Source organism: Bombus vosnesenskii, unplaced genomic scaffold (genome assembly GCF_011952255.1).
Source record: "Bombus vosnesenskii isolate JDL3184/JDL3185 unplaced genomic scaffold, Bvos_JDL3184-5_v1.1 scf7180000013264, whole genome shotgun sequence".
Lineage (NCBI taxonomy): Eukaryota > Metazoa > Arthropoda > Insecta > Hymenoptera > Apidae > Bombus > Bombus vosnesenskii.
The window spans coordinates 5,554,641-5,580,345 of NW_022882924.1; the positions used below are offsets into that span (position 1 = coordinate 5,554,641).

The following is a 25,705-nucleotide window of genomic DNA, read 5'->3' on the forward strand; positions in this document are numbered from 1 at the left end:
CGCACGATAGAAAGCAATGTCGCAGTAAAATTACGTTAAACTTCACTCAAATTATATTCTCATCCATTTAAAGTTGAACACATTTTAATCCGCAAATCAATCCTATTTACTAATAATGCCTTTTGCAATAATTTATAATATAATAAAAGTATTACATATGTTTAACAATTTCGTCATAAAATATTTTAATACACATGTATATATACATACTTAGAGCTTGTCTATGGTCGTACTGAAGTATTAAAAGTTAGATTCGATTTAAAGAGCTTTTTAGTGTTAGAGTTTAGTTCAGTCTAAATATCTAACCTTAACCTAACAAGAAAGTCAAACCAAAGTGGCTATTCACGCGTACCTTAGACGATTTTTCTATATTTCTTAAATTATTCCACTGTAAATGTATTTCTTGAATATGTATGTCAGTTCTGATTTATTGTTAAAAACAAGAAACTATTTTTTGATTTAGCAGGACCTTTATGAAAAATACGTACATCATTGTTTCGGAGAAAGAAGTGTTTAATAATAATTATTGACAAAGTATCCATTTTTATTTGTATATAAGTACAATGAATCGCAAAGGTAAGTGAAATGGCATAAATTTTTCTAAACACGACCCCTAACCTAAACACGATTAACGGAAAAAGTAATTACTAAAAAATAAAAGATAAATTTAAATTATAGTTAATATTACTAAAATTAAACTTTTTTAATATGCATATGATAAGGAATATTGCTTGCGTTTTTGAACCTTTGTAATGTAGCGGTTACTTATTTCAGAAGAAAGAAGCGAGTCCGAAGATGAAGGAGAGAAATCTAGAAGTCCATCGGTGGATTCCCAAAGATCTGTTAGAAGTAGATCTAAATCAAATTCTGCCAGCCGTTCTCCAAGGTTTTACATTCGTATCTATCTAAATAATTCTAAAATATTACTTGTAGTACGTAACAACATTTAAGATTTTCTTTTAGATCTAATCAATCGTCGCCTGCCCAACCAAGATCACCAGCTTCTGTGATTTCTAATGCTAACTCTAGGAAATCATATTCTAGATCGCCTTCACGATCACCTTCGCGTTCGCCTTCTAGGAACCAATCGATCTCACCGTCTTCTGTTAAAAATCAAAGATCATCTAGATCTAGTTCAAAGTCTGTTGGAAGAAAAAGTAATTCCAGATCGCCTTCTAAATCTCCATCACCAGAAATAGATGGAAAAGTTACTCAAAGCGAATCACAATCACCACGTTCGATACATTCAGCAAAATCCCGGTCAAGATCAAGGAGTTCTTCTTTGGCAGAATCTAGAAGAAGTCTTGATTTAGCATCACGAGAAAATTCGCGATCTAGATCCAGGTCCAGATCGACGTCGACTAAACGAAGTAACCCACCGTCTAAGTGTTCTTCCCCAAAAGTGAATTCTCGTTCCTGTTCTAGATCTCCTACACCGTATAAAGCGAATTCTCGATCACCATCCCGTTCCCCTTCTAGATCTCCGAAAGCAGTTGTTAGATCCCGATCTCGATCAAATTCGGTAAAATCTCGGTCCCTTTCCAATAGTCCGAGTCGAAAATCACGTAGTAGATCTAGATCTCGTGAAAAAAAAGCATCACTTTCCCCATCTTTGGAAGGAAAACACTCACCATCGCCTATTAGAAATTCTCGATCACGTTTTAGATCAAAATCTCAATCGATAGAAAGATCAAGAAAAGATTCTCCTAATTCGCACAATAGTACACGTTCAAAATCTCTTACGAGGTCTCCAGATGGCAAACGTAAATCTCGATCTCGATCACGATCTAAATCAGACTCTGGATCAAGGAAACAGTCACCTACAATGTCTCCAAAAGGATCGTTATCCAGATCATCTTCAGCGGAACCTAAAGTGTCACGTTCAAAGTCAAGGACACCATCAGGTTCGAGACACGCATCAAAGTCTAGATCACGTTCGCGATCTGGGTCAAGAAAATCAATGTCAAGGTCAAAATCAAGATCGAAGTCCAGATCAGTATCTGGATCACGCAAAGGATCACAGTCTCCAGCTTCAAGGAGAAGTTCTCGGTCAAGGTCTAGTTCTAGGTCATCTCGCTCCAGCTCAAAAGCATCTATTTCTAGATCGCGTTCTGGATCGCGTTCAAAATCGAGATCTCGATCAAAGTCAAAATCTCCCTCAAGATCCGCTTCAGGTTCACCATCAAGATCACGTTCAAGATCACGTTCAAGATCACGTTCAAGATCGCGTTCACCATCACGCTCGCGATCAAGGTCAGTGTCAGCTGCCAGATCTAGACATTCATCTCGGTCTAAATCAAGATCAAGATCTCGTTCAGCATCAAAGTCTAGGAGATCAAGAAGTCGAAGTGAAGATTCAGGGGGTGCTGTTAGAAAGAGAAATAGAGTTTTATCCGATTCTGAGGAAGAAGAGGATGGTGTTAAAGCAACAAAGAAATCAAAACATGAAATAGTAGATTCGGAAAATGAAGGAGACGATGAACTAACGAAGATAAAAAAAGAGGGTCATGAACAAGAGGAGGAAGGTGATGAAGAAGCAGAGAACAAACAATTTGTAGATAATACAGCTAATGAGCAACAAGAAAATGAAGATTCTGACGATGGAATGATTGCGGATAGAGGATTGTAAGTAAATTAGATTTTATGTGTTTTAAAAGTTATATGTGTAATAAAAATTTAATGTATATAATATTTAACGTATGCTTATCAGGAGTAGCAGATATTTGTAAGTAACAATATATAATAATAGATTAAGAATTAAAATGAAGCAACAATTCATAAAAAAAGCTTCATTAAAGAATTTTGTAATTCATTATAATTAAAATTAACGATAAGTGTACTAATTTTCAGAGATGATTCGTTATCGGATTTTGATCGTATGATGGCTCGTAAGAAAGAAGAACAATCACGAAGACGCAAAAGAAAGGATATTGATATAATTAACGATAATGACGATATCATAGCTCAATTGTTATCTGATATGAAATCTGCATCAGAGGAAGATAGAAAATTAAATCAACAAAACAAACCAGCTACTAATAAAATTGCAATGTTACCTAAAGTATTATCACAACTTAAAAAACACGATCTTCAATTGGCCTTTTTGGAGCATAATGTATTATCAGTTTTAACGGATTGGTTGGCTCCGATGCCTGATCGGTCCTTACCATCTTTAAAAATTCGGGATAGTCTTTTAAAGCTTTTGTGGGAAGTAAGTTCATGCTTTAGTCACTTATATATTTATATATAAGTATAAAATATATAAAAATATAATAAAATAATCTAATATATATATTTCAGTTTCCACGAATTGATCAAGCATCTTTAAAACAATCTGGTATTGGTAAAGCTGTAATGTATCTGTATAAACATCCTAAAGAAACAAAAGAAAATAAAGAGCGAGCAGGGAAATTAATTAATGAATGGGCAAGACCTATATTTAATTTATCTGCAGATTTTAAAGCTCTATCAAAAGAAGAAAGGATGCAAAGAGATTTAGAACAGACACCACAAAAGCGAAGAAAATGTGATGATGGTGGTTCTTCTCAGAAATCGCAAGATATTAATAAAGCTTTAAAAGGAGATGCTAAGTATGAATTTTTCGAACTCCTATTATCAGAATAATTAATTTTGTTTGGATAATGTAATTAATTATTTGTTTGTTAGGCCATTGAGGCCAGGAGATCCTGGCTGGGTTGGAAGAGCTAGAGTTCCCAGACCTTCCAATAAAGACTATGTTATCAGACCAGATTGGAAATCTGACATTGATATTAGTAGGGTAAATATTACTATCTTATATTTTGTTCTTAGTAAGTTAATGGTTCAAAATATATTAATGATATAATATTTTAGAGCACGAAGAAACAAATGAATAGATTTGAAAGGCATATGAAAAACTACATGGATAGTAAAAGGATAAAAGCAACTAGAAGAGCTGTGGATATATCTATTGAAGGCCGTAAAATGTCTTTGTAACGTTAATAATTTTTAGTTACTATGACAAACTGTTATACAAGACTTCTATAATTATAAGCATTAATTCAGATATGAAATTGTATTAACGTAAGGTTATAATCAGATTTGTGCTTAATAAAAATGCAGATTTCTGTATACATCCACTTTCATTTTCATTAAAACGCACCGCTTCCATCATTTTACACACGTTCTGAAATACCGATTTGTTGGTCTTACGATAGTCTTAGTTGATAATGTGTTCTATTCGTCGGTGGTTCTGCCATGTTTTACTCACGTATTGCGCAAACGTAAGTTTTCACTTTGCTGTCAAAATTGAGTTTAGCCTGCATTTATGTACTTAAAAGCGCGTTTGTATAGATACTTTTATTTAACTCCAAGTTTCATATTTAACTTATAAAATAATACTTTGAACTATGTTGAACCTATCGAACAAACTAACAAATTTAAATATAAATATAACGCACTTGCTTGAATGAAATGTTTATTGGAAGTTGAAACAAAGGTTAGGATGAGGAGTATTATTAATATTTTAAAAATGTTTGTCGCTTTTTTTTATGACTATGCACGAGGATTATCATACGCTATCATTACGATTTTGATTTTGGGTTATTGCTTACACCCAGCAAGATTTGCATCACATTACACTTTTATAAAAACAGAAGATATTTACGATGAAATGGAAAGATCTTATCCAGCAAGAGATAATTCGTGCACGATCATGGTTAATCCGCGAAGATCTTCTCAATTATTTTATCCAGAGGAACATCCACGAGAAGATCCCGTGGCAATGGCCCGCCGTCTGGGTATATTACCTGGAGGACAGTGGAAACCTCTAAATTGTCACCCTCTTTTCAATGTGGCCATTATATTACCATATAGAAATCGTCAAACACAGCTCACTATTTTTATGAACTATATTCATCCCTTCTTGCAAGCTCAAAATCTTGATTATAGAATATTTGTGATAGAACAAAGTCCAATACATGAGTTTAATCGTGGTAAACTTTTCAATGTTGGATATGCAGAGGCGACCAAGGTGAATGATTTTCACTGCTTCATCTTTCAAGACATAGATTTAATACCTCAGAATCCGGACAACATTTATGCCTGCACTAAAATGCCCAGACACATGAGTTCAAGTGTAAATACTTTCCGTTACAACTTACCATACAGTGGTTTGTTTGGTGGTGCAATTGCATTAACTCGAAAACAGTTTGAAAAAGTTAATGGATTCTCTAATATTTTCTATGGATGGGGTGGAGAAGATGATGATTTTTACAGTCGATTACAATCAAAAGGTCTTCAAGTATGTTAAATATTTATTATCAACTAAGATTATTACCAATGGTGACATTATGAAATATTGTTAAATTATTTTTTATATTTGAATTAAATTTCAGGTTACACGTTTTGGACCTGATATTGCTCAATATTACATGTTACTACACAAAAAAGAATCTCCAAGCAATTCTAGATTTGAAAATCTTGAGAACAGTGCTCAAAGGTATGATATTGATGGAATCAGTAATTTAGAATATACAGTTCTTAATCACCAATTAAGACCATTATATTCTTGGATTTTAGCAGATGTTTAGTTTCCTTTATCTTCTGTTTAAAAGTGTTTACTGCAATTTAATTTACTTCCCTCAAAGAACTGAAAATAATTCTTATGATAATTTAGTTAGCAACAATTTATAGAATTGTTATACTCTGAAATATACTCCTAATATTTATAATAACTGTACCCATCAAATTATTTTGTATACCATTTTTATGTTATCATATAGTTTATTCGCACAATTCTGTAAAAATCTGAGAATATAAATCTTTTGATATTCTACTGTGTCAAACCAAAGATATAATAATATGTTTAGGGAAGAATAAATTGTAATTCTATGCAATTGGAAAAACAAACTATTAATCAACATGGGATGATAATGTTGTTCAATTGATATTAAAATTCCTTTCAAATGTAATACTTTTATTAATAATTTATTTTCTAAATATTACGTAACGTATTCAAAAAACAATGTAAACATATTTCCTAATTATGTTCCTGTTTGAATTAACGCGGTATTTCACGAAATCTTGGTTTTTTAAGCAAGTGCAGATTTAATAGTACAAAGATACTTTTTACAAATAGATTATAGTTTGTTCCTCTATTAATGTCCTCTACATGTCGAAGTATGAGCAACTGATATTGTAATCACATAAATCTTTTTCTAACACATTAGTATTAATTTAATTGTTTAATAGTCTCGATATTTCTGAGTATAATATTTATATTGACTGAAAAAAGACAAACATACTATTATCATTAAAATAAGATCAGTTACTTCTAATACTCAAATCAGTGGAAACGTAAAATATATTAAGTTCGAAACTAACTAAATACAATTGTCATAATAGAAATATTTCAAATAGTACTCAAGCCACTAGTATTAGCCTTAATTAATTTTTGAATATTGATAATGTGATAAAAAAATGTATACCGAAACGTAAAAAAATTTTTAACTCATATCTAGTGCAATGGAATAAAAAATTTTTGATCATTGAAAATATTTCACTTGTCTAAGTGTAAATACAAGTGTTCCAATAGATATTAATACGTGCTTTAAGAACTCAAGAAAAGGAAACATATATAAAATTATAAATCTACTTAAAAAAGTAATATATAGTTCTACTCTAAGATCATGTTTTACTGTAAACAACAAATCGGTGAATTACATTCGTACAGTTAAAAAGATTTGGAAACATAATCCCACAAAAATTTACTACTTCGAATATTAAAATTTCAATACTACAAAATGGAAAATACGACGAAGATAAGGCAAAAACAAACTTCAATTATTTAAAAATGAATAGGAGTATATAGCAAGCAGTAATGCCGCGTGTGCTTTTATTATCGCCTTTTAACCTATTGCTTATTACATGGGTTTAACACGTGATTAAAAAAATAAGATTAAAGTGTACGAATGATTATAGAAATGTGTATGTATAGCGAAAATTGTGTGATCTCCAAAAATACAGAATAAATCATAATAAAAAGAAAGAATTGACATATATGTATGACTATAAATATATAATTATCTTTGTATATATATATATAAGTATATATATATATATACAAAGTATAAATATATATATATAACTATATATATATTTATAAGTATGTGAAGTTAATATAATTACATTATAAAGGAATTATGAAATTTAATGTAAATTAGTATAATATAATAAATATATATAGTATACCAGTTTCACTGGATCATAAGCATGTAAATTGATTTTCATTCAAAGTAACATTATGAAATTTGAATGAAATAATTTAATTTTCCTTATATACTTCATAATGTTTCAATGAATTTCCCTTTTAAAGTACAGAAAGTATTGTATATTGTGCATGAAGTGTTGGACAAAAATTGTTTAGTAAGTGAATTATTTTGTTACTGGTATTTGTGATACACTCTTGGATATGTCCTTCCTTAAGTATCTAATTTTTGTTAAATTAACAAGCATATATTATTGCATGTGACTGTAATGTGAACTTCAGAAGCATCATGCAAATAAAGTTCAGGAGTATTTTTATCTATCAGTTAAATTACGTTACGATTCAATGAATAAGTATGAAATAACAAAAATAATTGATTTACATTATTTCTTAAACATCTTTAAATGAAAATGTCAGAATCGGAGAAAAAAGAAGAAATATAAACCGTATATATCCCAAGAATGGAACGACCAGCAAACAATCAGCACATTAAGATGATACGCATATTATATACCTATTCGTCTATGAAAAATTGAGAGTACAAGTACTTATTTATATATAAAATCTATTTTCACTATATCCAATGTATTATGTATCAGATAGTTCTTGATAACGCGCGTACATCATTTTCTTTACGCAATCTTTGTATGTGTCCCCTGGTAACGCACTATACGATGATGATTTTGCCCCTAATCCAGCTGTAGGAACCCTTCTTTCAGCTTCAATGATACTCGTCCTACCTTGGTTCGACTTACCAAGACCCATTCCTTCACTCCATCCCATTTTTTGTAAAAGTTTATTACCAACATTGTCTGAACCAATACCGGCTCTCGTAGGTTCTTCATATGACACCGATATTTCTTCGACCCTAGTTTTTAAGTATTTTTCCTTAAGTTTATTTGGTTGTGGAGGTTCTGGTTCACCATATTTTGCTCTTCTTTCTTTGGCGCGGTCGCGATATTTATTGTTTCTTTGCTGTGGATCGTTTGGGTCTAAACCACGTACTTGATACCAATTTTCCAAATTTTGTTTATGAAGATCAGATAACTGTTGGTGTCGAAGCAATGCTTCTTTACTTGGGAATTGTCGTTTACACAATAAGCATGCTAATTTACTCCAATCTGTGTGTTGCCTTTCTTCTTGCTGTACATCCTCTATTTCCTCTTCTGTATCACTACCACCACCATAGGCAGCAACCAAACCATTATTTCCGCTTTGATCTTCATCCTCATGATAAGAATTTGCAAGAGATTTCTTTTCCAATATGGCGTATCCTGCATCTGCAGCTCCGCTTCCGACACCTTGATTGCCATCACCACCAGCAAATTCAGAATTCCAATTACTCTTTGCATTCTCTTTCTTTTGATTCAAGGTTTTTGCCCAACGTTCCATATCTTTTGCTATCTTTTTCGCTACTTTTACTTTATCTTGTTTGCTGTCTTTCTTCTTAGTTTCATCCTCCTTTGAAGTTTCTTGAGTCGCGGTAGTAACTGAGGAAGTTGTTGCTTGATTGGTAATCGTATTTGTTGAATCTGTACTACTTGCTGTAGCAGTAATTGTAGTTCCACTAGACGTTGTCCCTGTTGCTTGTGTTACGGTTGTAGCAGTCTGCATATATAAAATCTTTAATAGTAAAAGTTACAAAAACTTTGATGTTAATAATGAAATAGAAATTTTAATTACCTTCGCTGGTTGATATGAAAAAGATTCAGCATCCCAGTATAGAAATTGCTGCGTGTGACTATTATAATAATATTGCGAATTTGGATCATAATACAACCCCGTACTTGGATCATAGTAATAACCAGATGACTCATCATAATGATAAGTGCTAACATCTGGCACAGCTGTAAAAAGATATGAATGTTTAAAAAAATCATTCTGCAGTAAATTTATCTAGAATCATGTTATTAGATTTAAAAAACCTACAATATATTTTACCGTCGCTACCATGTGCAGGAACTCTTCCACTCGCCAAGGTAGTACTAGACGGTGCCGTCGGTGTTGGTCTATTTTTCATTTCTTCAGAATCCCCTAATTTTCTAGATGCTTGTAATTGTTGTATCGCAGACTGTGCTACGGCTGCAGCTGCATTCACTCGATCAGTTTGGTTTAAAGATGGCAAAGTAATTGCAGATCCTTGCATTATTTGATTTTGATAATATTGCGTATAATACTGAAGATAGTGAGCTTTCTGTGCAGGTGTCTTTGCATATAAATTGGCACTATATTCGGCCAATTGAGCAACATCATCCAAAGTATATCTTTGTGGCTGGCTGTCATTTCCTTTCCACGTGTTGGTATTATTTATTTGATGAAGTTTGCAATAAGTAATTTCCACTTTCCTACCATCTACTACCAATCCCTGTTTTGTAAGGGCCGTATGTAAATACATGGCATCCACTACATTGCCCATTTCTAGGTAGCACACACCTCTTGACGTATTTGTAAGAGAATCACGTCCTATACGAATGCTTCGTATCGGCATCGATGAAAGATTTTTCATCGCTTGCAAGACCGAATCTTCGGTCGTTAGTACATCCAATCCACGAAGAAGAACTGTATTTGTAGGATGAGGACTAATTTCATCGCTACCCTCTCCGCCTTCTTCGCTCTCTGCTCGAGACGCAGAACATTTGAAACATGTTTCCCTTCTTTTGAAATTGTGTGCACCACACTGCGATTGAAAAGATAACATTGCAATACTTGAGTTACATTAGACAAATAATAAAATCTTATAAATAGGTTTACCTTAACACAGTGCCAATCTTGTGTATTTTTTGCTGGTGGTTTATCTACATGGCAATCTTTTGGTATACTGTACTGCATTAAAGCGCGATATTGGTCCTGCAGCATCAGTACTCCCTGAAACAGAGAATTTCAGTGTTATCCCGTCCAACATCCTCCCAAAGCAGCTGCATAACCCGTAAACTTTCTTCTTGGTTGACGAAATTATAGATTTTTTTCTACTTCATAGCTTTCCGTCTCGAACGAACAGTAAAGAAAATGTCATGGTCTTATAACGTGGGCCATTCCACACGACTTGCGGACCGACTATACGTATATTTGTACATGCGCGGAAACTTCTTTTGCCGATCAAAAGAATTGAATTTGTGGAAACAAGCAAACATACAATGATTTGCTTGCATACAAATTTATACGTGAATAGGAAAAATATCGTGCATAAAAATTGTCATTCTTTTAAAATGCTTGATTATTAAATAATTGCATTGAGAGTATAAAGTTAAAATTGTAAAAGCAGAGACTTAAATAATACAACGAAAAGAAAAGAAAAAACTATTTTGTAATATTATGAACGTAGCAAAATGTGATTTGTATATGAATAAACTGCCATGCCAAATATAAATATATGCATTGTATGTAGAAGATAAGACGATTGGAATGACCCTCCTCCGATCTTCATTGTTAGTCCACAAACTTTTATGATAGATAGAGGATAGGTAAAAAGCACGCGCCGCGGCCTTTCGATATATAATGTAACTTTATAATCCAATAGACGGAATTGCGAGCGAGTTATAAGAAAAGTCTGCAAAGTATGTGGGGACTCCTAGATAAATAATTAGATATGGTAGATTGAAGTAGCCTTTGATAGGTGCACAGCCATGGCCATGGGGAAGGCCAAGGGGCTGCGTTACCGTGCCTTGCCGCCACGGGGCGTCGGTGGCACGCGTACAACGCATCGGTTGGGTATCTGGACTGAACTTCTTTCTACCTGTTTCATCTCCATCCACCGTGCGGCCTCCTGAGTCGCGTTAAACTCGACGAATGCAAAACCTCGCGAAGCACCTATACAGAGCAAATACACACATATCCAAAGTTAATCCACGTTTTGCCTGGGAGTCTCTACTCTGAGAGGGCAGGCAATCACAGCACCAACCATTGACAGATTGACTTTCGAACGAAGTATTTTCTTCGCTTCGTCGCTTGCTTTCATTTCCATTTGCCTAAAGCTCAGCAGAATGAATTCTACACGGGTGACAGACGATCTTTCTTTAGTATCTTTACGCGATAAGTTTAATTTAATGCCAGACCTACCCAAGTCTCCTATACTCCTTTCATTTTTTTATGTTCACTACCGTGAATAGATCAAAGGAGCAATAGTAGAAATTGTATAGAAAATACTTCCCCTTTCAAAAATTTCTATTTTATACAATCATTATTAATATGAACAATATTGGAAAAAATGAAACTGATATTTTTTATAGATACTAACAACAGAGCCTTATTGTACCAAAAAGAGTCACATATTCTATTGTATGTATTCCATACAATAGAATATAATAATAATTTCGTTATTTCGAAACTAGAATAGTTATATAGAATTGGTTGGTAGATTCATATTCCAATTATTTTATATAATATATAGTATAAGATTAAAGATTTTTAGAAATATTTTACATCACCCTTGTAAGATGAATAATGATGTTCTGATTTCCCTCAAAATATTCTTCCTATGTAATAAATTCTGTTCTTGTTATAAACTTACCTGATTCCAAGATTAGTAAATTAATTAATGATTGGTATTCAATTGAACAATTTTGGGGTATGCATGATTGGTACCGACATAATACTAATATAGATGATTGTACAGTATTGTAAAAAATTGTTTGAAATTTTTTGCTTATTTGTACAGCGTGACCTTCTCGTTAGTTGACTCAAAAGCAACGTCATTAATTACACCGCGGATTATTTTACGTATACATACACACACACACACACACATAATTACATCTACAATAATGCAAGATCGATGTCGGTATTTCATGATCGATCACGTATACCGACACGTTACTGTTATACCGGCATTTTCTTTGAGCCAACTAGGGAGAGAATCACCCTGTAAGATCAAATGTTTCGTATATTAAAGATTCCAAACCATTTTTTAAAATCATTAAAAATGTAACAATAACTTATGCTACACAAATCTAATGCAACTTGCTGAGATAAAAAGCAATTCACTAATTTGCACATTAGGTTTAGGGGAAGTTAACTTACAAAAATAATGATAGTTACCTGTATCCTTTTTACGAATCAGCCTGATGTCCTTGGGCATGAGACCACAGTTAAGGATGTCTTGCCGCACCTGTGATACACACATCATAATAATAACAGTGATGTATGCTTGCAAATGCTGGCTCACGAGTGGCCAATTATGTTGGGCCGCTAAGTTGAGAACCTACGTCATTTTCTGTAATATGCTGAGCAAGCCCACGAATCATTATGGTGTTGTTTGGAGATTGAGATTTGTAGTGGATGCCTTCCATGGACGAACCATAGGTACGTCCATGGTCGTGCTCAAAATCCATACTTTCTCGGCTATGATCGTCATCGCGATCCCGATCTCTCTCCTCCCGTTTCCCTCTACGATCTCGATCTCTTTCCCTATCCCTGTCTCTCCTGGAGCGATCTCTATCTCTATCGCGATCACGATCCCGATCTCTGTCTCTTTCTACAGAATCTCTGTCTCTCTGCCTTCCATAACGATCCTCCCTGTCTCTGTAGCTACGATCTCTGTCATCTCTGCTACGGTCTCTTCTATCTCTTGAACGATCCCTTTCGCGATCTCTATCTCGGCCTCGGTGGTTTCTATATTCTGGACTACGATGGTCTCTATCACGATGATCATTGTCACGGTGTTCTACGTAATCTGGTGACCTACTGCTTCCATAATCATTACGATAATCATAATCTGAATTATGTCCCCTCCTTTCAGGTCCGTAACCTGGCTCCCAGGGGTCAATATTATTACTGTACATGTTGTCCATGCATTTAAATAATTTCTGGAACAATCAAATTTTCGATTATTGTATTAGTAATTATTTATTAAATAAGAAATGTAAAATATGACAAATTCAATTAATGCATTACTTTGTAATTTAGAATGTTAACAGCCATCCATTAATGTAAAAATGGCAGCTAATAAGCATTTAAAATTAAATTAAAGCAGTGAACAGAGCATATTATTAAATTAAAATCTATTGCTTTATATATGAATTAAAGTATATAAAACAAACTATCATATGTTAAATGGATACAAATTAATTTTATTCCAAAAGTAGTAATGTTAACTATATGGAATACATTTGACATATAGATTTTATACATAAAAATATGAATTACAATATTTTTTTAATAATGTAGTCCGAGTTGAAAAGTACATTTATTTCTAACAAAATAATAGTATATTTTCCACGATCATTTTAAATTGTAGTGACAGATTTCATCCGAAATTTTGTACGCATTTTTATCAGAAAACGTAATGGAAAAAAAGAGGCATGTATTTTATTATTATTATAAGCGTAAATAGGATCAAATAGTAATCACCTATTAGGAGACAAGATAAAAAACAATATAAAACAAAAATATCGAAATGAAAATTTCGATCTGCAAAAGCGAACGAAACATCGTGGTGTTGATTAATAATCATCATTCAATGTTATAGAAGAACTATTGAAATAAAACAAAATTTTGAATCGAATGAGTTTTTTAGAGGTGTGAATTTATAACAGCTTCGTTTTCTTACTTACTTTACTCGTTATTTATGGAAATAGTCGTAGATTAACGTAATGTGCGCAATGGCGTGCTTGCACCTCCTGATTCACACACAATATGGCGTCGCGTGTGAAAGACGGACTCATTACGTGGTGCAAGAAATATGTTCTATCAGGAAATATTTTGTAGATGGCGCTCCAGCTCGTTCTATGCCGTTACATATTTTCTTTGTAAGAGAAAAATTTTGTTTTAAAATTCTATCAGTATTCTACTAGCCTAATTTTAACACATATATATCAAACCAAATAATTTTGATATTGTAAATAAACTTTTTACATATTTCATATACATTATTAGGATCATAGTCGTATATTCTACTTTGAGCATGCCAATTGATAAGTTGTAGCAGTTTCCATGAAAGTGTCGCGTAATGAAAATAATGTAAACATCTTTTACAGATACAAATAATATTTAAATAAATAATATAATATTTTAATAAATTTATAAAATTCTGGAAAGATAATTTTATTATATATACGTACATATAAATGCGAATATAAATTTAAATTTTCCAGTAGGAAAGCTATTACTGAGAAGGACGCAAGATGGCGTCATTGCGCTGCGTCAGTTTCCCGCGTTAGGATGTTGAAATTGAAACAACTAGAGCGTATGATAAGTGTCGTGTGTGATCCAACCTAAATTTTGGATTAATTTTCAAGTGTGTTTATTCCGTTTTACTATAAACATGTTTTTGATAAAAAATATATTGACAAAGTAGTATTTTTTATCTTTATGTCCATTTTTCTTTTCCTTATTGTAAAGTTTGGTCATTTATCCATTAGCTGCTGTAACACGATCTTTCACATAAATTAGCTTTTATTACATGTATGTGTGTATATATATATATATATACATATATATATATATATACATATATATATATGTATCGAAGAGTATCTAGTTTTTGTAAAAGGCTTATTTCATTTAATTTAATGAGATTAAAGAACTGAATGTTTTCGGACAAAGTACGTTGTCAATAATGTGTCTTTGTGTTCAACTACAATTATCCTTCAAAATTTTTGACAATTATTCTCGTTGGACAGATAAGAATAAGAGAGTGTATCTGAGATATCCTTTTAATTTGAAAATAAATTTTAATCATAATAGTGTATGATTATTATGCAATATGTGATGTAAATAACTTTGTAAAGTATAACCTCAAACTACGTATTACAAAATTTTAATGGTCCATATACCAGTGTATTATATTAAAGTCTGTCAGTGTTAGACAGCATCAAACAAGGAGCAAGAAAGTGTTCAAATTATCGATCTGTCTACACATTATTCAATGAAGATAACAATTTCATCTTGAAGAAAATGCATAACGTGGTTTTATTCGGTAAGCTTACATAGAAAATTTTTATATAAATACAATATATATTTATTTCATCTGTTATTAAATAATCGGAATTTAAATACAATATTTTTGTTCATACAATAAACAAAATTATTTTTTTTTGTCACTGGAATGTGTAACGAGCTCTGAACGATTATTTATCGATGATGTTATTCTTAGTCATTTGAAAACCAAAAATTGATTCGTTACAATAAACCAATTAATTTTTACGATGATAATTAGTTTCAATTTCTTTTTCTTATTATGTACTTACATACGCTAGATAGGTTATCTCAAATAAATTCTTACATTTATAATGTACATATGCGGAATTCGTTTTTCGATCTTTTGAAATTTTTTGTGACGAATGGTTTGTCTATAAAATGGTAGGATTCTTCGCAATGCGCAACTATCTGCGAAAAGGGTTAAGCTTAGGCAATCGAGGTCGGTTTCCGCCCACGTCGCAACTTACCTATCCAGATCGCGCGATTTCGTTGAAATTCGGCTTTACTCGGTCCTGTAGGTGGTTGTCAGTGGTCGCTGTTGTTGCATGGGATGTCTGATTGCATGCATCAGTGTCAGATAAAGGGTACCTTGATCCTTTTACCTTCCTATAAATCTAGCAAAGTGGTACAGCTACTCTCAGATATTTCCTTTGATATATTGCAAAGTTCTATTCATTTTTTTTCTGATAAAAATTAATTCTGAAGTCTGACGAACATATTTGTACTATTATTCACGAGTATAACCGAGAAATATTGCATAGTACATTATACATACCGCGGTTTCTGAATTAATTTGGAATGATTAGAAAAATCTGTTTGATTAAAATCTAAACTGATTTGTTACTGATTGAAATTCAAATTTCATTTTGACATTTTCTCCGAATGTGAGGGTACTTTCCCGCGGTGTAACGATTTCCAAGTAGAGGACATTAATATATATATAGATTATCAGAAATACCATAACAGCATGGCCGATAAAAAATCAGGAAACGGGATCTGTCTGCATAGGGTTTCTCTAACCCACGTATACGATCCCAGAATTATTTCATTATTACATGGGTTACGAGCGTGTTGGTGACTCGTCGCAGCCCGCTCGTGTTTATTCAGCTATATAGAGGTCGCTAGCTTTACCTGGTCTGGGGATCTGTTCACGATCGCGAGAGTGCACGACAGACGGAGGGACGAGGAACGTTGGAGAGTACGCTCGGTTGAGAAAGCGTGAGAGGCAAATAGGGTACGAATGGAAGACGAGAAGACGAATGAGAAAAGGGGCGAGGGAAAGCTCGAAGATAACCAGATACCGGAAGAAGTGAAAAAGAATAAAGAGAAGGAAGATGTTAAAAATGGAATTAAAAACAAAGAGAAAAAACGAGAAAAATAATAAAAAGGAAAATAGAGGACGGATGAGTCGAGGTGCAAGATAAATGAAAAAGGAAAGAGATAGAGATAGAGATAGGAGGAGGGGAATATGATGGGAAAGGGATTGAAGTAACAAGAGAAACGGAGGGACAAGAGGGGAAAATAATGGAAAGAGAAGGAAGGGAAATCGTGGAAGAGATAGAGAAATGCAAATTGCGAGCTGGGGGTGCAGAAGCGAGTTGGAACGAATGGGAGAAACGGATAGATGGGATGAGATGGAAAATGGGATAGAGAAAGAGAGGCAGAGGCGTCTGTGCGCAATCGGCACGACGCAGACAGCTCGTCTATATACTTGGTTCAACGACCACCGCCCTAGTATCATCCAACCCCGAAGTACCGGGCGGCTCGGTGGTCGCGCTAGATACTAGATTAGGGGAGTAGAGGGGGTTGGAAAGAAGCTAGGGAGTTCGAGGGGGTTGCAACGAGGTGGTTTGGGGAATGGGTTGGTTGGGGAGGTTGTAGAGGGAGAAGAGTCGAGGTGGTGTTGAGCGGAACGGCCCACGGGCCAGTTCCGTCTCGAGCCCAGGAGTAGAAGAGCTACTGGCCGCTTGTCTGCTCCCTTCTTTCGCTATAGTTTCATTTCTTTCCGTTTTAGTTCATTCTTCAGTTCCGATTGATTGACACGTTGGTACACACACATATATATATAAACACACACATACACAAACGTACACACGAATACATGTATAATAACATATAGAAAGGTCGCGCGCGACACGTTCGTACACCTGTGGTATACGTGCAACGTATATGTACGTGATCACGCTACCCTTGTCACGCATACACACGCATATTACACGCACACGGACATACGGAAGCGTGCGCGAGCGCGTGCAACGAACAACGTGTTTTGAATATATAATTTGGTCACGTATAGAAAAGAAAAAAAAACAAGATTGATAAAAGGAAAGAAAGAAACGTACACGCAAAAGAAAACAAAAATCATTCGTTGATTGGTTTGTTGTGATCAAGGAGTCGCACGCTCAATAGTCACTGTACCGGCTCTCCTGTTTATCGTATGCTCAATAAGCGGATACAGCCGTGATCAGCTAGCGTATCTTTAGGTCCGTATCTGATCAAGTGTACCAGGCCCCGTAGTACCTGTGTCTTCTGTCCATCCAATACGCGTGCAACAAGCTCGCGGATTGCTTGAGTTTTAGGAAACGTAATTCTCGCATTCAGGTACGTGAACAAATTTCTATTATGTGACCTAAGAAAGCAACAGCTTTCGCATTCTTCTTTCCCCTTTCGTGATTTTCTCCACGAAGCCCTCACCGATACGGATGGGTAGCTGTGTAGAAACCCTTGGACGAGATTACCGTTTCATCCGATCTCATTTACACCGTTATCATTGCGACGTAAAGAATCTCTATTATAATCCACGAGATAAATTTTCAGTCTTAAACACGGGAAATCGCGTAAACGATGGACAGAATTTGTCTCGTTCGGGGGTTACGTTTTTATTCAATTAGTGTACCAGATAGTAAAAAAAATTGTGCATGCTTTTTATTCCCTTTCTCCTTAGCATTTATATGTTTGTTTTATTGTTGTAATTCTAAGTTGCCATACAATACGAGCCTCGACTTATTGTCGTTAAACCGAAGGAACGCGAACATCTTTGTAAAAATGGTTTTCAGTGAATAAACCGATCGGTCGGGCGTACTAAGAAATATGTACGTAAAGAAAGCGGCGCGTGTGTAGGAATAAAAGAACGTAACAACTCTACAAATCGACTCTTTATGATTCGATACAGCGTACACGAATCACTGATTGACGTTATTGGCATTGGGCAGTTTCGTATACCACTCGATCCATCAATTTTATGTGTACATTGAGGTAATCGTTAACCTACACCATCGTGTAAAGAAGCTTCTCTACGAAACTGATACAATCGACATCGGGTTCGGATTACACATGCTTACGTTACATTGCTATTCTCTTCTTCTTTCGTCGATCGATCACCTACAAATTCTTGAAAGACCGCGAGTACGCGTCATCGTAGAGCTTCAGGGAGAAATTTTTAATTCGTAGTATTCTTTAAAAATTTCTTTGCGCAAAGAAGAGTCTAAATCTAGCGGTTCACGTTAGTTAAATCGAATCAGACGCTTCGAAGTTCTCTTTAAAGAATTATTTTATCTATCGATTATCGGTGCTAAGACGACGCTTTGAGGTAAAATGGAGATCGCTATCTGTTCAACTTGGCGGCTTTTCGAGCGACCTTTGCCCTGTTCTTGCTGGTAGCCAGTTCCAAACCGCCCCTTGTCAGCTGATTGAAATCGATAATGGTGAGCCTCGGCTCGGCGGGATGTCTGGACAGGGCCTGCACCCTGTCGAGCGGTGCCCCGGGGCTCCGGAACCTGTAGCTCCGGTTCCTGCACCCGCCGACGCCCGTTCCACTTCCAGTTCCGGTCCCAAGCTGGCTCATCCGCGTGCCGCTCATCGATCGGTAACCGCCGCTCGCGGCCATCTCTGTCTCCTCTTGAAAGTACCTGACGATCACGGCCATGCGGATTTCATCATCCAACTTGTTCATTTTCATTCTATCCTGATTCTTAAACCACAACTGTTAACTCGTAGAATGAAATTATTTTATCTTTATATAGTAGATTTTACGTAGCTATTTCTATTAAGAAGAGTTTGAGAGTTTTCTTAAAATAGTAGCAGAGTAAAGAAAAGGCGTATGAATTTCTATAACAAAGTAATGGGAGTGAAATTACTCGTGAATACTGGCCAGATGTATAGGCGCAGGTTTCCTGGATGTCTTCGGTCTAGGTTCTCTAAGAACTCGACGCCTTGTTCGTGATTGTCGCGATCGTTTGGTGGATGGTTGATCGGGAAGACCGGCGGGTATGATGCCCATCAGTTTGTAATATTCTAGGAATACACGGGCCAGATTGCGGCCTAATCTATAATCTGTGATTTAATTGGCAAGTCAAGATAGTTGACTCATCGCATCGTAGCACGGGTCTACGTTAAGTACCGGATGATCGATTGGCATCCAAACTTTTTAACGCAAAGCTTTCGCTTTAATTGATCGCGTTATAAATTATTCAATAGTACTTTGCTTAATTTCCCTCGAAAAACACGGAACGAAGCGAAATAACCGTGCGGCTTAACAGCTGTTTCGTTTGGAATGCTCTCAAGACGGTTTGCCTTCCGAGTGATTAATTACCATTTCCAAGATTGTGGTAATATAAAGTTAGTTGGTTACCTAGTTACCAACTGAACTATCGGGTTAACACACTTGAACAGTTTCGTTTAAACATATGTCGGAGATGAAAGAACATCGGGATTTCCCGTCCGGAATGTTGGGAAAATCCCAATACCCTAGTCTAGACATTTACTATAGCTGCACTTAAGTAATAAAAATAAGAAATAGTTTTAATGTTCCAATTTGACTTTATGACGATGGGTTCGGTCTCTAAGTGACATAGCGGGTCATTAGACGTAGCCACGGTCACGGGAGGGACGTGTACCTGACGGAGGTATGAAATGATTATATGGCTCTCCTTAAAAACAAAGATTGACCCGAGAAGTACAGGGTATATAAGGGCAGTTTCTTTTGGATTACGGAGAGTTAGTTTGTTAGTTAGTCGTTGGACGAATTGCTGATTGAGTTATCGAGAAGTTACCCGAATCGAGTATTACGTTGATACTTGTCCTCCCGTGGACCGTGGATTCGTCATCGAACCTGAATTCGTTGTCACCATCATCTCGACCATCCTATCGCCATAACTCATAGCCTCTTGTAGTGCCCCCATTTGTACCGATAAATATTAGCTACATCCGCGACGGTAAAGTAAGTAAAGGTTCATCGAACGTCCCAAAATGCCAACTTCACTCCGACACATATATAGATTATTCTAGATTTGTGAAACATTCTGTTGCAAGAATTCCAAAGACAGACGCTACTGGAGAATTTTAAGCGAAACAAATGCTCGTACACAAGTAGAAAATAATTCACGTATCTACGGAAAATAAATACAGATATCAAAGGATACATCCTTCCTCGGTGTACGGAAATATTCCAGGCGTGGATTTCCTATTGTATCCGAACATCGATACCTCGATGCTGTAGCAGTTTACATGTTCCTTGAGAATGGAACACAGATAACGACGCGCGGTCCCAGCCTTATGGGGATCCTGATTGTACATCGTGTTCCCTATTTCATAGTCTTCGGCGTGTTGCGCTAACAACTTTGGTAACACGATGTGCCTCTCGTACCTGAGAGGCTGGCAGCCGTTGATTAGATAGTGTCATTTGGAAACGGAAGGATCTTATTTTCTTTACGAATATCTCGAGGAAATTTCTTTAGGAGAAAAAAGAAAAAACGGTTAGAGATACCTGTACACGTCGTCGTAGGTGTTTCCATAAACGAAAAGTCCCGTAGCATTAGTATGAGCGTGCAAATCAAGTACGCAGTCCAATGGTGTACGGGAACTCTTATCGAGGTTCTTCAACATCGGTTTGATCGCTACCAGAGCAGGATGCAGCCAATCGGAGATTTTGTTCCACGAACGATTCAAGTCTGCCCCCATCAGAGTAGATCTTTAACAAGAGAACATTCTGTCGCTCGTTTGTTTCTCGTTTGGCAGAGGATTCTCTATTTACCTATAATTGCCAAGAAAAACGCCGTCAGGGTTTAGCATCGGCACTATCTTGAAAACGACGTAATTCCTCAACACTTGGGCGATGGGGTGGGAACTGACCAGAAAGTCCATTAGACCTTGGCAAACGAAGGAAGAGGGTGACTCGCCTGGATGTACTCTGGCAAGAACGACCACCACCCTCCTTGAATGATCTTGAGAGTCTTCCAGATTTGAAGTTATCGTGACCAATTCGATTTTCCTCTTTTGTATCGACGTGGCTAAGGTTTCCCTCTTCGTACACGTTAGCCTGGTGCAAAGATTATCCAGATGTGCCAGATAGCGACTGTACGAGTATGGATAGGTCAAAGCAAATTGATACACATCTTCTTCACGGTCGAAGGAAAAGGCGAAACTGAGGACGTAGTGGTTTTGATGCTGCGCCGATTTGTAGTAAAATACCTAGAGGAAAGTTTCGTGGAATATCTTTCGATATTGGTTTCATCGTTTTCTGTAGACGGCAACTCACTTGGTCTCTGGGAATCCTTTGCCACTTTGGTTTACTGCTGCTCTTCACCAAAGGCGTCATTCCGTTTCGAAACAGATTTGCGCTCTTTGATATGTTAACTATGTTAAAGACCACTCGTTGATCCGCTTTCACGTTGTCCACGGTGAAGTTGAACCACAGGCGAAGTCGCGGATTGCAGATATCAGGCCTGATGAACAGATCGTACTCGAATTCTGAGATAAGGTCCACCCTGCCCAAGTTACCGGTCTCGAACGAGGCATCGAAACAAATGTGTCCTTTCTTCGCCTTTCCGCTGTGTCCCGGTGGTCGCATTATCATTTTGTTCACGTTTCCCATACCTCCTTCTGTATCACTGTCCTCGCTCTCTGCACAGTCAAACGTCTGTTTGTAGTTCTCAACATCCTCGTAATTCGTTAAAAACGTTTTCAATCAAGCGCAATTAAGTAACAAAAAAGAAAAGAATTAATCGAAACGAAATATAAACAAAAAAAGGATCGAACCAGCTCTTTGATAGAGGCTGGTATGTTCCAACGGATCTCGACCCTCCCCGTGAGCCATTCCGAAAGAGGAAACGCGCTGATCCACTAGGCAGAAGACGTGGCAACAGACTGACTTTCCTCTGGGTCTAAACTACCTTTTATGGCGGGTGTTACCACCTACGTGGATAAAGGCTGTAACACCGATCGTGCCGTTGGATCAGCACGTTACGGTTAATTCTCGTGTCGGTTCTCGTGCGAGGAATCTCTCGTGTGGCCTAGGTTCGTGATTTCGCGCGGTTCAATCGAGCAAGATTGGCGGGAATTCGCGTGGCTGCCACGCGTCAAAGATCCCACAGGATCGACAGAGCAGGCTTTAACGAAACGGACAAAGTCGTTTGCGGTCACGAGAAGCTAGTTGATCGAAATCTAGACGAAGAAAAGAGGCTACATCGGTAATTTACTTTTGGTGCTCGGTAAATTCGGTTCGTTGATATCTATTTCTAAATCCGATCTTCGTATCCTTTCGTAATCTCGCGCTCGTGGGAACGAACGAAGGTGGCGAGTGAGAGCGCTGTTGCTCTTGGTCACGAAACGCCGGAATTTGAAATTGAGCGATGAACTTTAGTTTTCAACCCTGCGGAGGTCGTGAATCATGTACGAGAGAGATCATGTACGAAATATTTTTCACATTTCTCGTGTTTTTGTATAGTATTTATATATAAAAATAGAAATAGCCGCATAGATTAAAGTCACCTTTGTATCATCTGTATCTCTCAGGGACTGTGTTTAAGTCTGTTCTAATACGAAATTTTTAAGACCATCCCCCACGGATTTAAACGGCTTCTTAACTTTCATTCTTTCAATCTATCTGATAGTTTTCCGCGTATCTAGTGCATTATAACGTTCTGGATCTATTCTTTCTCGCGGATTAACGATTCGAAGAAGCGAAGAGATTATATTAGGACTGGCGAGATCCACGTGGCGCGTGCTCGAAGAAGTAAGAAACAGAGACAGGAACGTCCACGTCACGTCTTCGACAAACCACGTCGTGGTGTCTCAAGTCTAGCTGCTCCGTTCTATCATGCATTGTTCTTTGCCCGATGGGTGCATAGCGTGTCGCGTGCGGATTTCTAAATCAGGCTTGTTCGATATCTATTTCCATGCGGTTCGTACGATGCCCGTAAGTGACACATCCACCAGCTAAAACCTACGCGTCTATAGCCTGGAAGGAACGAAAGCACGAAGAAAAAGGGAAATTAAACTCAGTCGGTTAGGCTATAGCGGTCTTCCGTTGAGATTGCACAATTCTCTTATCAATTATTCATCGATTGACGCAAAACCTGACCATTATACCACGAGTCACGTGAACTTAGCCAGTCAATGCTAGTGACCGACAGTGACTCGTTTCCCGTTCGATCAGATTTGATAGAAGCGTAGAAAATCGTACGAAGTCTCGTCCCGTAGAGTTTTCTCGATTTACGACCATTTAAATTTAGTGTTAGGTATTTTTCTTCTTGAAAGGCTGGACAACGACAAAGGTTGATAGCTTGGCATTAGTGGCAACACTTTATCCACGACGGGACAAGCTTCCACCTCCGGGAAACGTTCTACAATTTGCCCAGGCAAATGTCTGCGGTGTGTTGTCTCGCCTCGGTTACGGCTGTGGAAGCAAGAGGGAAAAAAAGAGAAAATTCCTGGGAAATTGGAGGGAAAAAAGGTCTGAGGACACTCTGGAGCTGACGGTTGGGAAGAGCAATTAAAAGTGGGACAAAGAGGCTGGACAGAAAAGCACGGAACAATCAAGGGGACGGCAAGGGTGGCTGGAGGATAGAGAGGGAGAGGATACACTGTGATACGCACCGCTGAACTCATACTAAATCTTCAACAGTTCCGGCTACGAGGGAAAAAAAAAAAGGAAAAGCAGCCTCGGTCGTTATATTTTTTCTCCTCGACACGGTTTCCCTGGATCGCGATCTACATCGAACGAAATTAGAAGAATCCAACTATAAGAGGCATCCTTCTACTTTATTCGTTATTCCGTGACGCGGAAAACGGAAGTTAGGTCAAGAGAGAAAGAGAAAAAGGCGACCAGAGCGGTAATAATAGCCGGGAACAGGGAAGGATATGGCAGCTTCGAGTTACAAAGGGAAAGTCACCCCTCGCACATGGAAAACCGACCGAGAAAGTGTTGCTCTGCGGTGAATTTTGCGATCTATATGTTATATCACGAGGCGAACTGGTCTCCAAAGAGGAACACCTGCCAAATGTCAGAGGGCAATAAGCATCGAGCTAGCGTTGATCCTCGCGTGACTGCTCCTTGAGTCGGCGATTCGGTCGGCTTGACGGATCACAGAAGATCTATCGGGAAACGACGTCGAAATATAGAAGCACACGTTCATAGACAAAATGTTTCTCTCTCGTGTAGAGGTGCGATCACGCAGATAGACGATGTGGCATGTGTTACGTGCTCGCGTTTCAGTCACGGAACGGTTTCTAGCTTGTTACGAACAATTCTCGAAGACGGATCGAGCATAGTACGTACCAGTTTCCTCAACGTCGGACATATCGAGAGCGGAGTTTGACTTGTCCCGAACTGGTCCACACGAGGCTCAACTTCTCATCGACTGGACGATACTAACGGCGGATCCACGCGCCTGGTTTCCTTGGTTTGTTGAATCGATAGATGTCCCTGCTGCCATTTCTTTTCGTTTTTGCCTTCAACCATGAAATTTTCTGTGTCTCGCGTGACTGTCCCTTGGCTATACGTATAGAGTTTCGACGAAAGTTCGTAGAACTAATGCAACCTCCAACGAGACGGTCGTACGGCCGAAATATAAGGAAAATCATAACCGTGCTTTGTAACGCGTGGTATTTTATTTTGCTTGGATAAAAGCTAAAGATCTGACCCCTGAAACACAATCTATCAACCTATAACAGGAAGATCGGTCGTTTCTGTGGTAAATATTTGCGCAAGAATGTTTGTCCTTCTTTCTACGTACTCGATGTAACATGCTGAGTGGGGAAAGATTTTTAAGAACACGTTCGGGATACACGAGCCGCATAGAATATCGAACAATGAATAATTCGTCCTTTATAATATGGAAGATTCACAATTTCGAAATAACGAGTTTGGCACGCGTTTGATACGCGACTGGAAGCTACGTAATCCGCATGCACAACCCTGGCTCGATTATCAGGCTACGGGGGGACGCACGGATTCAGCCTCCGATGCACGTGTGCAGCCTCGTTCCCGGGTCCACGCAACCCGCTCCGTGCAACATGCAAAGTGAGCTTAAGTCACGCATATTTATTGTTTGGCCAAGCACCCGGATGAGCAAGCACAAATATGGCGTGCCACCGGGAGAAGGGATGCAGTTATGGAAACTTGCTGTTGCCTCTGAAAAGATACATTCCCGAATAGTTGGTTCAATGCTCCAACAACGCGTAACTATGTTAACTACCTGCGTCCACTAATCGATGAACCCGCATAATTCCTGGACACCGCTCGTCCTACGAACTATTTCCACTAGC

The 25,705-nt window shown here is 37.2% G+C and overlaps 5 protein-coding genes across 9 annotated transcripts in view; 3 read left to right on the forward strand and 2 right to left on the reverse strand.

Moving 5' to 3' along the window:
- The first annotated feature begins 253 nt into the window (after window positions 1-253).
- On the forward strand, window positions 254-4,114 carry LOC117239343 (IWS1-like protein). Of its 2 annotated transcripts, XM_033504839.1 has the most exons (8): window positions 254-576; window positions 775-886; window positions 964-2,625; window positions 2,711-2,725; window positions 2,851-3,211; window positions 3,301-3,590; window positions 3,667-3,778; window positions 3,853-4,114. In XM_033504839.1, the coding sequence occupies exons 1-8, from the start codon at window positions 564-566 to the stop codon at window positions 3,973-3,975; spliced, it is 2,688 nt and encodes an 895-aa protein (XP_033360730.1). In that variant the 5' UTR covers window positions 254-563; the 3' UTR covers window positions 3,976-4,114. The 2 variants fall into 2 exon arrangements, with proteins under 2 accessions (XP_033360730.1, XP_033360731.1); XM_033504840.1 differs by lacking the exon at window positions 2,711-2,725 and having other exon boundaries at window positions 564-576; window positions 3,853-3,975.
- Window positions 4,115-4,268: 154 nt separating this feature from the next.
- Window positions 4,269-7,040, forward strand: LOC117239373 (beta-1,4-N-acetylgalactosaminyltransferase bre-4-like). Its single transcript, XM_033504878.1, has 2 exons — window positions 4,269-5,281; window positions 5,376-7,040. Exons 1-2 carry the CDS (start codon window positions 4,448-4,450, stop codon window positions 5,568-5,570), a joined length of 1,029 nt encoding a protein of 342 aa, XP_033360769.1. The 5' UTR covers window positions 4,269-4,447; the 3' UTR covers window positions 5,571-7,040.
- Window positions 7,041-7,449: 409 nt separating this feature from the next.
- On the reverse strand, window positions 7,450-13,899 carry LOC117236644 (RNA-binding protein 5-like). Of its 2 annotated transcripts, XM_033499773.1 has the most exons (8): window positions 13,795-13,899; window positions 12,448-13,047; window positions 12,281-12,350; window positions 10,980-11,053; window positions 9,998-10,111; window positions 9,176-9,923; window positions 8,930-9,093; window positions 7,835-8,854 (listed from the first exon to the last, which is right to left on the reverse strand). In XM_033499773.1, exons 2-8 carry the CDS (start codon window positions 13,030-13,032, stop codon window positions 7,835-7,837), a joined length of 2,775 nt encoding a protein of 924 aa, XP_033355664.1. In that variant the 5' UTR covers window positions 13,033-13,047; window positions 13,795-13,899. The 2 variants fall into 2 exon arrangements, with proteins under 2 accessions (XP_033355672.1, XP_033355664.1); XM_033499781.1 differs by lacking the exon at window positions 13,795-13,899 and having other exon boundaries at window positions 7,450-8,854; window positions 12,448-13,032.
- A 1,236-nt stretch (window positions 13,900-15,135) lies between these two features.
- Window positions 15,136-25,705, forward strand: part of LOC117235796 (ELAV-like protein 2) — a 40,476-nt gene continuing 29,906 nt past the window's right edge. The window contains exon 1 of one of the 2 annotated variants that reach the window (XM_033498176.1): window positions 15,136-15,158. The gene's annotated coding sequence lies outside the window, so the exon portion shown is untranslated. Of the gene's footprint in view, window positions 15,159-17,075; window positions 17,762-25,705 lie in introns of those variants that run through there. The other variant, XM_033498157.1, reaches the window with a different exon arrangement.
- Window positions 18,101-24,851, reverse strand: LOC117235782 (cytosolic carboxypeptidase 6). 2 transcript variants are annotated; one of them, XM_033498129.1, is made up of 7 exons: window positions 24,717-24,851; window positions 21,696-22,060; window positions 21,192-21,628; window positions 20,925-21,128; window positions 20,581-20,804; window positions 19,297-19,492; window positions 18,101-19,068 (listed from the first exon to the last, which is right to left on the reverse strand). In XM_033498129.1, exons 1-7 carry the CDS (start codon window positions 24,736-24,738, stop codon window positions 18,765-18,767), a joined length of 1,752 nt encoding a protein of 583 aa, XP_033354020.1. In that variant the 5' UTR covers window positions 24,739-24,851; the 3' UTR covers window positions 18,101-18,764. The 2 variants fall into 2 exon arrangements, with proteins under 2 accessions (XP_033354020.1, XP_033354011.1); XM_033498120.1 differs by lacking the exon at window positions 24,717-24,851 and adding an exon at window positions 22,196-22,810.